At 42.8% G+C, this 15164-nt stretch overlaps 1 protein-coding gene across 2 annotated transcripts; it reads right to left on the bottom strand.

Moving 5' to 3' along the window:
• Positions 1-1634: 1634 nt before the first annotated feature.
• Positions 1635-14278, bottom strand: REEP2 (receptor accessory protein 2). 2 transcript variants are annotated; one of them, XM_027902499.1, is made up of 9 exons: positions 14212-14278; positions 13912-13984; positions 8569-8645; positions 7386-7454; positions 7053-7173; positions 6375-6488; positions 5878-6025; positions 5473-5630; positions 1635-3667 (listed from the first exon to the last, which is right to left on the bottom strand). In XM_027902499.1, the coding sequence occupies exons 1-9, from the start codon at positions 14241-14243 to the stop codon at positions 3593-3595; spliced, it is 867 nt and encodes a 288-aa protein (XP_027758300.1). In that variant the 5' UTR covers positions 14244-14278; the 3' UTR covers positions 1635-3592. The 2 variants fall into 2 exon arrangements, with proteins under 2 accessions (XP_027758300.1, XP_027758308.1); XM_027902507.1 differs by lacking the exon at positions 7386-7454.
• Positions 14279-15164: the final 886 nt, after the last annotated feature.

The raw sequence follows: 15164 nt of genomic DNA, 5'->3' as shown, positions 1-15164 counted from the left end.
CTCTCTATTACACCCTCTACCTACCAAGGAAGTTAATCTTGTCTAAAAGAAATCAGTCTCAGAGACGTGAAAGTGGAGAATCAGAAACTCAAGGAAGAATAGCAAGTAATAAAGATGTTTAGCTGAAGTGCAAAGGTTTAAAACCTGACAGTAGTCTCCCCTATATTTTCATATCTCTTACCCACCATGGAGGGTACTGCCAAGCAAGAAAACATTTTTCCCTTTTATGCCACAAATCATTTAAGTTTCTCACATGAGAAACCACATTTCACTATTTTCTTTACCAACATCAGAACACTGACTCGTAGTACTATAAAGCAAGAAGGTAAAAACATTTTTCAAAAGGCAGTCATGGCTTCAACTTTGAATCTCATGGTACAGGTATTTTAGGATAATTTTTAGGCACACAAAGTTCGACACACACACACCACCCCCTCCCCACCCCCTCCCTTCAGGTATCATTTTCTCTCACTGCATTTCTCTCTGTGCCCAGGCATATTGGGAAAAGGTTATAAACACTTAGTGAACACAACAGGTTCTACTGCTAGGTGAAGATTTAACCATTTGCTTAATTGCACAATGAAGCCCACAGATGATACTGAAGAGAAACTACATTCCAGCATTTCCTGCTGAAAACACTGAACAGCAGCTGATAAAAGCATTTTATCAAAGCAGCACATTCAGCGTTCCCATTAACAAGAGAATTTCTATGCAAGACAGTGCCATCCAATGCAGGACAATATCTAGAAACTCACTAAGAGGTCACGTGGGTGGTGGTAGATCTGCAGAGGCTTTGATCAAGCAAAGCACAGTCTAGCAGTCAGATTTGTACTAGAATAAAATAGTATCCATGCTAAGACATTGTTCTTGCTCTGGGTAAGTTCTGCTGCTTGGCATCATCAGCTTCGTTTCACACACACTAGATAACAGTCCCTGACTCTACTCCTGACTCACTCCTGCAACCAAAAGTCATTTAAATCCCCTGTATAAACAAAAGCCAGAGTAAAACTAACCCATACTTACCCACGAGCTAATGACATCAAGCACCAACGCTAAGTAAAAGCTACTTAGCACAGGACCAAGCTCAGGAAGACAAAAATAAATCCAAATGCCAAAACAATCTTCAGAAAATTCTTCCTGTGCTTCAAAGCAGAAGAGCCACTACCAATGAACTGATTCTGGAGAACATTCTGGAAAGTCACTCTATGGAAACCTGGTAATCATAGACTGTCACAACACAGGCACAAGGAAAGGGCATGAAGATCAACATAAGGGGAGACTCGGCTTCCAAATCAAGTCCCTCACAAGGGCTTACATAAATACTTTGCTATGGAAAATTTTTGCTAAAGAAAAAGAAATAAATCAAGAAACAAGGTCATAGAGATACTTGGTATATAGAGAATAATGGTTCTCTCTTGCTCAGTATAGTAAAGTGTAGGACAGCATTTCCTCACAACTGAATCTTCCACATAATCATGGAAGATTTTTATCCCTTGGCTGGAGAGAGGAATTTCCTTTGGAAACAGAAAGTATTCCTGCTTCAGGACATGCATTTGCACATGCTAGTGAGACAAGAATACAAAGTTTGCTAATAAACTAAAAAAAAATAAAATAAGTGTTGGGGTTTTTTTGTGAAACTCAAAGCCAAATCAAAGATTTTCTACTGGCTTCTGGATAAGGCCTTGTGGATAACTTGGGACAAATATTTCTGACAAGATGCAAGTTTCTGACATGGTCTGTCAAAATCTCAACTTTTAAAAGCTATAAATAAAAGTAATAATGACTTCATTGGTTTCCTAAAATTACTGGTCAATTCAACAGCAAACAATTTGCCACCAAGACAATGGGAAACAAGAAAAAAAATTCAGTCCTAATCTTCAACTTTGTAAACTTTTGAAGGGTTATTCTCTAGGACAGAAATACTTGTGGAACTTCAGTTGCAGAAGTGCTTCTACACCTTGTCAACAGCAAAACACTGGGCTCTGTGAATTCACTGTAATTTCAGAAAAGGGACAGCAAGAGATGTGGGCAGACAAACACCTGCACCTAGAGCTGGGAATGGTCTTCAGTGGGGAATTAGGAGACAGGTTCCTTGGATAACTAGTTTCAGTAAAAATTAAGACCGTCAAGCATTCATTCAGACAACCATATCTGTAATTACCGATCTCAGCAACAGAAACCCGACTCATCTCATAAATTCCGACTGACTCAGTTGGCAAGTGTGCAGGGGATCTCCCCTCAACAATGTTCGAGGGATTAGTATGGCTTGGCATGATGTGAATTTTCTCTGCAGCACTGCAATTTCACTCCCACAATACATATTCTACATTCAGTGTAGTTTTCTGTCCCAAGTGTTACATATTGCTCAGGTCTCAGGACATTTGATAAACATGGCACGTGGTCTGACAGAAAACGTGTGCAAGGGCTGCAGTAGGATCAAGCAAGAGGACTGATTAATCGCAGCATTGTGCCCTACTCCCTGCTTTTTATCCCCCATAAATGAAATCCTGGAGTTAGCAAAATTCATCCATCAACTGTTTATCAGTTCTCATGCCCTGAGGATTGAATCTCCTACAGCTGAGAGAGGTAAGGGCTTCTGAAATTCTCAAGTATGCCCACAGACTATTTTGAGACAGACTTTCCCCAGTCATCTGCTAGAATAAAAGAACTTGTCTGCAGTAACAAAATCAGGATGCCATGGAGTTCAACCTCTAAATGGCAAAGCAAGTACCCTTGCCACGGAACTGCATGGGACTTGCCTCATTCTGATGCTCCCACAGGAGTCAAAGTGGGCACCAGAACCCGAAATAAAATTTAAGCAGCTTCAAAAAGAGCCAAAAATCTTACAGATGCCAAACTTTCCTTCTCAACAGTTAACTCTTACAGATACCTGCACCGACTCCATCATATAATGTGCGTGGTAACAGCACATTTTCTTCATTACTCAGTTTTTCAATTATTTCCCTTCGCCTTCCAGAAAAAAATAAAATAAAACCCAATCTCTTCATCTTCCAGTACGAGTAACGGGAATCTAGCATATTCCTCCCATGAGCTAGTCCTTTGTGTTCAAAAGCACCCAGAATACATCATTTCAGTCAGCTTCTCAGAGGGGATGGACATGTCAGGTATGGTCCATTCTTAAGGAATATGACTCATGGTGGGCACTTCTTAACAACACACAGCTGCAGAAGGATACCCAGAGCAAGATAAGACATTTTTGGGAGCCACCCACCCCTGTGGAACTCCAGTGTCTAGTATTTTTCCAGTTTCTGTGCAATGGATGTCTCTAACCCTAGTCAGTTCTTCCAGCAAAGATTCTCAACTAGGGTTATACAGTGGGAATTCCAAAGCAACTGGCTATGTACAGACATATCAGCATTCCCTCCAACAGAGGGATGAAAAGGAGAAAATTCCTGAGGATGTGTATCCTCTACTCCGTTTTCTGAATCCCAGCCTCCCCCTTGCCTTGGAATGAGCTCTACAAAGCAGTATCTGTTATGTACAAGAATCTCAGCTCCCTTCCTTTGGAGAGTTTCCCCTCAAAAGCGAAAATCCCGGGACAGAGACAGGTGCTGGGGAGGGGGAGGTCGCCTTAGGATGACTCGCCAGAGGCAAGAGAGCCAGCAGCTTTCTTCTTGGGTCGGGCTTTTGCACTCCTTACTGGAAGCTGGGGAGAAAGAAGAAGAGGCATCTTAGACCAGTTTACTTTAACATCTAGATGTCTGACAGAAAGGTGAAAGAATGAGGAATGAAAACAGGACAAAACAGCTACAACACGACGACCCTGTTCATGTCTTCTGTTGTCTCAGAAGGCTACTTAAACATTCTTTTTTTTTTTTTTCTTGGTTATTAAACAAATCACTCAACACATCCATCAAATAGCAACCAGGTGAAAACATTCTAAAACAGGATAAGTACAGGAATTAAAGTTGTCCCAACAGAAGGTTGGACACAGCGATATTTCTAACTGGCAACATTCACGTAACACTTCACTGCTACAACTTTTCTGCTTCTTGACTTCCATCACCACCAATGCAGGTCTCTGAAAGCTGCAGAAACATCTTGAGCTACCTTGCATGCTTTACTCCTGCGTCTGTCATTCTGGATATTGGCTAGGAGAGCACGTTTTTTTCATCTGTGATGCATTCAGCCCTGACAGACAAGATCAGAGGTCTCAGTCAAAGGCCTCCTACAAATGCTGCATCTGAACCAAAGATCCAACAGTCTGAGCATAAAAACCCACATGCCTGGAAAGGGCTTTATCAGTATTTCTGTATTCACAATAAACAGCATAAAAGACATGGTTTTGTCTTCTCATAGTATCACTTTAAAAATTCCTCACTAGGAAGCTTGGAATTGAATTCTGATTCTCGTTTCCCTGCTCCTGACTAATATGCTAGAGAAGAAAGCAGAGGGGTCACCTCAGAAATAAGCCATAGGAACCTGAAAAAGATCCAGGCTAATTTAAAATGCATCTTTAGACAAAGATGTCCATCCTGGGAGATAATCAAAAGCCAAATGGACCTGATCCTGGGAACTGGCTCTAGATGGCCTTGCCTGAGCAGTGGGGTTGGACCAGATGAATTCAGAGATCCCCTCCAACCTCAATTATGCTGTGATTCTGTTACAAGGAGTACTTAAGCACATGCAAAGCTGTCCTGTACACTGCAAAATCAGGTTAATAGCATGACCTAAAATGATGCTCTAAGCAATTACCTTCCTCCAAATTATTTAATATTTAGCCCAAATAGCTCAACAATGTGAGGCAGTTATATAGCACTCTTTATCTTAGATAAAAATAATAAAAGTAGAAGACCAAGTTGAATCAAGCAACTCCACAAAAAGGGAGAGGCATTTTTATCAAGTGCAAATCAAACCATAAGAAATGTTTGAGTCAAAGCCTGGAAAGCAGCACCTCAAAAAGCATACCCTAAAAAACACACCAACAGCTTGGAAAAAAAGATTCTTAAGTTGAAATGACTCTTGGACACAACTGTGGGGGGACAGGAGGAGTGGGGCAGGTGGGGAGTGATGTGATTTCCCCAGATCTAATATGTGAAATCAAAGGAGGCCTTAGAGGGCACGACTGCTGCATTTCAGGTTAAGGGAAAGTGGCTGCCCCAGGGATAAATGCCACAGTACCATTACACCATCAGACTGTAACAGATAGCAGGGAGGATACAGTCAACAAAACATGTTAAAAATGTTTCATGCTCCACCCTTCAACACAAAACCCCAATGAAAGAGAAGCTGGGTCCTGGCTTATGACGGAGGCCTCCAGGCATGATAAAAATGCAAAAGCTAAAGACAGTATGGCAAGTAGACAACGAGTCCTCTGATTCAACTAGCAAAGACAGTCCAACAAAATTCATATATACAGCTTTTAAATGTGCTGAGACTATCAAGCTAGAGTCCTCCAACAAAGCTCACAAATCAATGTCTGTGCTGGAAATAATCTATACATCAGCTCACCTCAGTTTTCGTCACCTTTTTAGGAGCTTTGAGACTCTGGGTACGTTTAGGAAGTTTGTCTCCTGCATCTTCATCTGATGGGTCTGTTCTGGGATCTGATGGGGTTCCATTAGACCTGTGTGTCACACTGCTCTCCTCTCCTGAGGAGTAACAGGAAGCTAAGGAACAAGAGAGAAACTTTTAGCAAAGCCTAAAATGGTCCACCCTGAAGGACAAAATGGAAGTGCCAACAATCTTGAAGGATAATCCAAATGTACGGAGATGCACAGTAAAGAGAAGGCTCTAGGGAAGAAAATGCATCTTCTCTCAGACAGCAGCTATCCTGTATTCCTTCTGAGACCCAAGGCATGGCAAGTGCAGGGAACCCCTCCTGGCTCATGATATGAGGCCAGCAGGGCTCTGTACCTGAGTCCTCGATGGTTTCCAGCAGACTCCCACCAGAGGAGTGCAGCTGTGGGTCGCGGCTCCGCATGTGCACGGTGTCCTCGTCCCGGATCAGAGTGAGGTCCTGCATGCTGAAACTTCGAAGCTTCTCAGACAAAACTCCCTGGCCCTAAGGGGACATAAAAATCAGGGTGAAGGGCTCTTCCCCAGGGTCATCTCACATGGGATCATTCATTCAGAAGAGGAGGAAAGGCGCCCTATTCCCCACTAGGGTACTCTGAAGAAAACAGAGAAGGAAAAAGAAAAGCATCCTCCCAACCCCAACAACAAAGAGGTTAAAGCAAAACCCATTCCACTCCCCCTCCTCTTTTCATAAGTCAAAGGGTGGGATTAACTGCAAGGCAAACTGGAGGAAAGGAAAAGTAGACTGGTGCCAAACAAGTAGGAGTATCCCTAACACAGCAGACAAAACTAAATCATTCAGGAATTCCAGAATGCCACAGAAGGTGCTGGATTACCTTTGCAGCTGCTGTAACTGCTGCATTGGCAGCAAGGTTTAACCCTCTCTTGCCAACTCGCATCATGGTTTCATAGCTCTTGTCACAAGCCTGAGTAATGTATTCATCGATTTCCTAGGAAGGCAATGTGGAACATGGCATTTAGTTCCTCATTATAAACATGATCAAAGTCTCCCCATCAACACCCTTAAAAAATGCAAAGCTCAGCTGGACACTTTTTTCCCAGGCTACCACCATCAGCTGTCATTGATCACATAACAGGAGTTTCTCTGCTACTTACAGAAAGCTTGTAAATGCAACTTTTAATTACATGTGTTATTTCCAAATTGTCACAACCAAAACTAAGCAGTCGCTTACACTGACAATGAAAAAACAGATGGGCTACAGAACATGCTGCTCCTATCACGATTCAAAAAAGCTTAACTACTGACAGTGACTGTGAGAGCTCATGACACTGGGTTAGCCAAACATGCTTGCTAAGCTTTAGGCAAACTACTGGCTACGTTACAATCTCCAGTAAGCTACAGTGTGACACTGTTGCCAGAGACAGAATCATTCTACATCCACTAGTGTCAGCACAAGCATGATTCACACATTTCAGTTCTTATTGTGGCATAACTGAATCAGAAGCCACTCAGCTCCCAGACAGGTCAGCATCTTCTAACAACAAGCAAGTACCTTCTCCTTATTGGAGAGCGTTGGGTGCACAAACTTCCTGTAGAGGACACTGGAGCCCTTGGTGTAAGGGGAGAGCAGCCAAATCACAAATGCGATTTTCAGCTCGAAATAAAAGGGAAACCTGAGAGAGAGAGGAAAGAAAAAAAAAAAAAAAAAAGAAGGAGAGAGAGAAAGATGGAGAACTGGAATCAAGATCAGCACAGAGACAGATGGAGATAACTGGTAGAGAGCAGCGCAGGCAGAAAGAGTGCAGGCAAGATAAAGGCTCAGAAACAAGAGAACTGATTAATCAGGTCAGAAAAGCAGAGCCCTCTTTAGAATCCTAGGACATACCTTCTTCGAGTCTCATTTAGTCTTTCATCCATAGCCATGAAAACTCCATAAACAGGGCATCTCTCAGCCCTGCAAACACACCAAATTACAATCTGATAGCTACTCTCATCATTCTGAAGTTTGTTCAGAGAACATCCAGTGGATGTTAATATCACATTAGTTTCCCTTCTCATTTTCCAAAAATTTTCAACTACATATCTTAATAATGTCACGTTCCTGCTAAGGCTGATGGCTGTTTCTGAAAATTCCTGTAGGTACTCCTCAGATAAGACACAAGGGACAGTGTAAATGAAAAAGGGCAGGCAGGTTGTAAGTCTTCTATCTCTAACCCTTACCCAAAAAACACTCTGGGAAGATACAATAGCAGAGATTGAAACAAGTGAATGCAAACCCTCTACTGACTCTACCAGTTCAAGAAACTTCTGCTTTCAGAGGTTCATTTTAAGTATGTGAACAAGATAAAGCTCTTGTACTTTTTAGATCTGTGTCTGCTTTTCAAAGTTTATGCAGGAAGAAGCAAAACCGCTGAGCACTTCTGAAAGGCAAGTGTAGGCATTTCACAATTCTTTAAAAGATGAAACTCTTGACTAATATTGTTTCAGAGATGTATGCAAAGCCCAAGCAATGAAGAAACTGAAGGCATCCTGTTCCAAAGGTTCAGCTGAAGCCCTGTAACAATTACTTGTCATTTTTGGAGGCCTCCATACTGCCAAGCATGACACAGAGGCACTGGAAGAAGCAGGAACCTCCTTCACGCAATCCACTCATGCATGTGATCTGCTCCTCCACACAACAGGCTGTCAGAGCAAAATAGGTCCCTTCCTTCTAACAAACATCTTGTTGGATTTCTTTTAAAGTGTCTTTCAGACCACCATTTTTCAAACTTCACCAGTTCACATTAACAGCTTCTCAAAAATATTTCATGTCATGAATGCGTAAAGATCCTCTTACAGATATTGTGCATTTACCCAACTGTGCAAGGATAGGAGATGAAACAGCTAAGGCAGCAGCTACTATCCACAATATCTACACACCTGCTGACTCTTCATAGGGATTGAAAACTCCTAAAGGAGAGACAGCTTATGCATAGCATCCTAGCACTTCTCTCTCCTTAGAAAAAGCCAACAAAACAAAACAAAACCACCACCACAACAACAGAAAAAGATCCCAACAAGGAACTCACCAAGAAAGAACAATGTCTGTGAGTGTTTCTGCAGTGGTGAAAAAGGCAAACACAATCCAGTACATCATCCACTTCACCTGCAAAAGAGCAGTCACTCAATAGACATCCATCAGACCCAGAAAAAAAGTGACATGCCTTCTCAGCATAAATGACTCATCAACTCCACACATTAAGATGAATTCAATAAGAAGGAGGATATACAATCAATAATGGAGAGGGTCATATCCTAAATGGTACTTTATAGTCTGGGAAAACATGTAGGATTAATGTGCTTTAAAAAGATAAATGCATACAGATATAATGTTGTTCATCAGTGTGATGCAACAGTGTCAAGGTCCCAAATGAGCCAGAAAGACTAATCAGTTCACTTTAAGAAGTTACACTCTTTTATATATCATGAATATTGTAATAAATATATATATATACACATACATATATGCAAAAGTTTAAGTTTCAGCTGTAGCCCCATATTTTCCTGATGTAAAGTTTTTCCTTGGGAAAAAGAAGAAAAACTACAAACCAAACAAATATATTATTTTGCTCTAATCCATCAGAGCAATTCTTTGCCTTAATCATTACTCCCAGAAACTATACAAGCAATCCTTTCTTTGTAAATAAAGACTCACTGAGACAGGCAAAAGGGCAAAGAACATGCCCCATCAACCTCCTCTTCTTGTTTAAAGTTTTGAGTATCTATACATAATAAAAAGTACTTTGTGCTATTATGGCACATCTGCACATTCCTATTGTCTGTCTCCCTCTTTCCTCACACTTTTATCTGGAGCAGTATTTGTTTCAAAGCATAAAATAATTTCCTGCTAACAAACACCTGTTCTAGTAACAGGTTTCTCTGTTACAGGCCAATTATTCCTAAGGAAGAATCAGCTGAATTATAAAAACTGCCCTCTTGTAAGAGAAATTGCCAGTTTTCTATGCTGTTGAGAATTAGAAATGAATGTAAGTAGGGGATAAATGCAAAGGGCACCTTTACTAAAAGCAATTTAACACTCTTAATGTCATCAAGAATGGGAAAGAAAAACTAAACTGAATCAGGGAAATTCCTCATATTAAAACCACACATTAATCCATATATTAAAATTACATGAACAGTCACGTTCATGTAATAATGACACGTTGAGAATCTTTGTTACAGCAAACGATATAAAAGCAGGTATTTCCCCAAACTTGCATGTGTTGGAAAATTCGGTGATTTGATCTTGAAAGACCCCCCCCCAAAACTTTCACAAAAAAATAAAATCAATCTGCCTCCAGCCCCTCTAACATAGCGGACAACTCAGAAGATAGTGGTTAGTAATCCAAATTATTTCAACTTTATTGTGATCTTTTTTTCACAACAGAAGGTAACAAAACTTGTATTGTATGGTTCTCTCCTGCCTTTTTTTTTTCCCTTATATCATCAGAAGGACCAGGTGTCATTCAGTTGATCTAAAGCAACTCTATGAAATGAATGGTTAATTCTTCAGCACAGCAACATAAATCAGCTCTTGTATGAAAAAGTGTGTGATTAATGATAAACCAAAGTTTGCAAAAAGGGATCCCAAAGGGTGAGAGATTTCAGTGAAGCTACATACCAGTAAATTTTACTTCAGCATTAGGCAAAATGAAGGCAATATTAATAATAATAAAAGCAATTAGCAGATATAATATATATACACATAAAAAAATAAGGAATATGTTTGGGGTTTTTTTAAATAAATTCACAACTGTGTAGCAGAATTCTTAGGTTTCTATAAACTCTTGCTGTAGTGCCTCCCTTACAGGCAGGGTGTATGGAGTTTCCAATTAGTTTCTAACAGGTCTAAATAAACACTTAAAGAAACAAAACTGTCAAGGATAAAAAGGAAGGGACTCTTGAGGATTAACAGTTGGTTAAAAGAGAGGAAACAAAGGATAAAAATAAATGGCCACTTTTCACAATGAGGAGAGTTACCAGTGGAATCCCACAGGAATCAGTGTTGAGATCTGTGGTGCTCATCTTCATGAAAGATCTGGAAAAGGTTGCGAACAATAAGATGATAAACTGAGCAGGAGATACTTTTCTACCCAAGAGATTAAGGTATCAATTGATTAAAGAATTCAGAAAAGGATCTTGACTGATCTCCAGTTGATATTTTGTCTCTAAATGTGTTTAAATACAAAGCAATGAACTTCCAGCATCTGCTTTTTCTTAGTGAAAACTACTGCAGTTACATAAATTAGCTGATGTCACTCAGGAGGGGTCACTGTAGGCAGCCAGATGAAACCAAAAGCTCAGTGCTCATTAGACTTTTTCACTCTGCTAACAGAATACTCTGGAGTATTAGATGATGAACTGAGAACAGAAAACATTGCTTTGTACTGCTTAAATAAACTGCATGTTTGCATCTTTGATACTGGACACAGGTCTCTTGCCTTCTGTTCCCTCCTCTTCACCCTATGCTCTACAGCCAAAGACAAAAAGAAATACAGCCCTTGAATAAACTAGAAGGATATAACTTCTAGTTCTAGAAGTCCCTGAAGTGCAGATGACCAGAAACTAGAAGAGCAGAAAGCAGAGGGAAAGAATCAGTTATTTTTTCTTATGACAAACACCTTCCAAAACTGAAGCTTAAACCAGGCTATTTTTTTTTAAGTCACTAAAAAGAGTCAGATCTCTGCTGCTCAAGCTGATGGTCACTAACTTCAGCTAACTGCACATACACTGTCTCCCCAGCTTGCACCAAGAACCTAAATAAATTCAGCAAATGCAAAAGCACAATCCCAGTGTAGATCTGACCAAAGCTGAAGACGACATGACAGAAATCTGAGCTACAAGAAACAGTTTGCCACAGCTGCTTAAGGGCTTAGCATAAATTTGTATCACGGTGGTGGAGAACACTAAGTTTGCACTGTACTCTGATGCCACTGAAGGACTGCTGGTGGTAGCCTGGTCTGTGCCAACTCAAGTTTCAGTGCCCCACTACAGCACAGATCCCCCTGGGAGACCTTTCTCCACCACCAAACCCCCGGCCAATGATGGTTCTCAAGCACTAAGAGCAAGCAGCTGTACATGGGAACAGCTGGCTTTGAAAATGGGCTGCACAGCATTCAAGTTTTTGGCTGACTTTTCCCATGAAGAACAGCTTGAATAGACAGTGACCCCTTTTCCCATGTTTAACATAAATGTTTTTCCCCCATCTTTCTGCTTATGTGGAGAAGGAAGAAGCCCTTCAAAGGTAAGTAAATTAAGCAGATGGCAACAACATCTAAATGCCTACTTCTGATGTAGTCCTCTCAAGGAGAAATAACTCATATACAAAATAAGTTTCAGCAGTTTAAATACATGTTCTTGAACCAACTCCAGTATCTCCACTGAAACTAGAAAAATAAGAAAATTTTCTGCTGCAGGAATCCGGAACTATCTACTTCAGGAAAGCTATACCAATGAATCACCAAACAAAATCCAAAAATGAATGCCATGCTCTTCCACATCTGCCCTAGAGGGGCTTACAACCAAGTGATCAGTTGATATTATTGTTAAGACAACCTCATGATGCTCGAGTACTTCCTCTCATTTCTGTTTGTGGATGCTTCATCCCTCTAAGTGCTCAAGGCCAGGTTGGACAGGCTTTGGAACAACTGGTCTGATGGAAGGTGTCCCTGCCATGGCAGGGGGTTGGAATAGATGAGCTTTAAGGTCCCTTCCAACCCAAACCATTCTGTGATGCCGTGACTTTTCACTATCAGATTAAGGCAGTCTTGCGGCTGCTCAGGTAACACCAAAAGAAAATGGGATCAATACAACATTCACATTCTGCAAAGAATCAGAGCATTTATGTACCTCAACAGCACCTACCCACAGAAAATAATCAGGGTTTTGCTGTAAAGAATGCCAGTTGCTTAAAAAAAAATTAGGGTTTTAGGGTTTTTTCCCATCAAGTTCTCAATAAGATGATTTAAAACTCTCAAATCTGAGTGTGTGTTCAGATTCTGTAAATGGAATACAATCATTCCGTTACAGACATTCATGAGTCAGAATAAAACTCCAGGTAAAAAATACACATTTCATGCAACAAATGAAGGTCACTGGCAACTGGAAGGAAGGAGGCGAGGAGTGCCAGAGAAGACAATAGTAATATGATACTACTTAATATGTAACCTCAAAGGTAACTATGAAGTCACAGGATCACACCATTATTCACTGAGTTTCTCTGTTTCCCATTTCTAATGCTACTACTACTAAACTTTGAAGTTTAGTAAGCTCATCATATTACTGACTGTATCTCTGATACTGTGTCTCTAATACTCTAAACACAATTTATCAGTTATCAGTGCCTCCCGAACATTCACATTTCAACTCTTCTGCTGAGATCAGTATTAAAACAAAAAACCAAGGCCAAACACCTCAGCCAGCTGTAGTTTGTAAAGCTGCCCACTGTGAGTGAGATTCTCAGCTCAGTCGGTATCTACTTAAAAACCTCTGGGCTGAATTTTAAGCCAATGCCCAGGAAAGGTCTAGTCAGTTCCAGAGGGCTGGAGCAGCATGAGCCAAAACAGGGCTACATCCTGCAATATTTATTGCTGACATCTCATTCTGTAAGGAGCAAACAGAGACTGCTGGATGAAGTCTCAGACTGTACCACAAAGCAATACTGACAAATTATATCCTATTCACTCATGTTACTTCTTCTTCACATTATTCCTTGGACTAGATGAACGGAAACTCATCCCACCCATGAGACAAATAGCTCGTCTCTGGTGACCAACTTAAAACCCCCCTTCTGTAAGAGGATGACATACCACATCACAAAAAAACTCTTAGTGTTTAAAATCTGGTAATTGTAATGATGCTAGACAGAGAGAGGGAAGCAACTCCAGAAGGGAAAGAGGATGAAATCTTGACCAACAGAAAACACCGATCACAACCAGAGTTCATAGGAAGACACAAACCAAGCAAGATTACTCAGCCCTTTGGAAGAAAACTAAAGTAGCACTTAAGTGTTGAAAAAAAAAAAAAAAAAAGCTGAAAAGGAGACAGAGTAAGGATAAAGTTACAGGAAAAAACTCGTCCTGGACTTTCATATGCTTCCAGACTGCAGTGTTTGCCCCGCTTTCCCTTCCTCACTCAGCATCTCCTGAGAAAAAGCATCCCAGGTATATGGTTTGGAGCCTCCCATTTTAGTGAGCGACCTTTCCTCGGCAGCATCTGCAGAGCCGGCCGGGGCCGGGGCTGAGCCGAGCCGAGCCGAGCCCAGCGCGGCCGGGGCTGAGCCGAGCCCAGCAGGGTCAGCCCGGGGGGGGCTTTGCGGGGCGGCCGCGGGGGACGGGGCGGGCGCTGCGCCGGCACGGCCAGCCCGTACTCACATATTCCTTCACATTTTTCGTCTTCACGGCCTTGTAGGACGAGTACGCGGGGTAGAGGGTGCCGAAGATGAGCCTGCGGGCAGAACACACCGCTCAGCGCCCCGCCCCGCCCGCCCCCCCCGGGCCGGCGCTGCCCGCGGGATGAGCCGCTCCCGGCGGGATGAGCCGCTCCCGGAGCGGGGCCGTGGCTGGAGCCGGCCTCAGCCCCCTCCCGGCCGCAGCTGCCCCCCACCCATCCCCGGCCCCGCGGGGGGCACCGGCGGCCCCGCTCCGGGCCGGGCCCTTCCCGGCCGCACTCACACCACGAGGCGGGAGATGATCCAGGAGACCATGGCGGCGGCGCCGGGCGCGGCTCGGGATCGGCAGCGGCGGCAGGAGGAGGAGGAGGAGGAGGAGGCTCTTCCAGGGCAGGTTCCTGCAGCAAGCGCAGCCCCGCCCCGAGTGCTCGGAGGGAGGAGCCGAGCGGCGCAGGGAGAGGCCGCAGCGCCCCGAGCATCCCTCGCTGCGGGGCGCGGAGCGGGCAGGGCGGGCGGGACCCAGAGCAGGACACACCCGCAGCTCCCGGCAGGGACGGGGCGTGCTGGAACGGTGGTGGCAGGGGAGAATTACAGAGGAAGATCGCTGACGTGAGATCACGGGCACTTGGGAAGGCAGAAGAGGCAGAAGGAGCCATTTTCCGTGCAGTGGCCTCCCCCAGGGAGGTCGAGGCAGCAGCTGTTAAGTGCTGCGAACAGCGAGTTAAGGGTAAAAGCCTTTTTAGAGCCCCACGGCTCCCCGTGTCACCCAGAACCGGATGCAAACCAAAACCTGACTGGCCGATACTGAGGTTTGAGTTATCAAACCAGAAGGATGAAGGCTGTTACTTGTAGTTTCCAAGGTAATTCAGTGTTGCCATTCAATGTCTCCATGAAATTTCAATTGAGATGCCGAGGATTACTTAGCTGAGTACACAAACAAGGCTGAACAGTGTGTGTGTGGGGCGAATATCCATGGTGCAGGGTGGGAATGTGTATGGTTAAGCATACTGGAATCCCAGGAATTGTTGTATTTTAACAGCTCACCAAGGAATACTGTTAGGAGAATCCTCCTCAGTCAGTGCCAGAGTTCATTACTGGGCCCCCGGGGAGCCTGTATGAACATTACAGTCAAGGATTGATTAGTACATAGATCTGTGAATTACACTGAAATGACCATTACATAAGCGGCGTTTTAATTTAAAAAGGAAAAAAAAATGCTAGAAATCCACTGTGTTT

The sequence above is a fragment of the Empidonax traillii genome, unplaced genomic scaffold (genome assembly GCF_003031625.1).
Source record: "Empidonax traillii isolate 1590-97213 ecotype Southwest subspecies unplaced genomic scaffold, ASM303162v1 scaffold22:size5013007, whole genome shotgun sequence".
NCBI lineage: Eukaryota > Metazoa > Chordata > Aves > Passeriformes > Tyrannidae > Empidonax > Empidonax traillii.
This window is presented reverse-complemented; position numbering and strand designations above follow the sequence as displayed.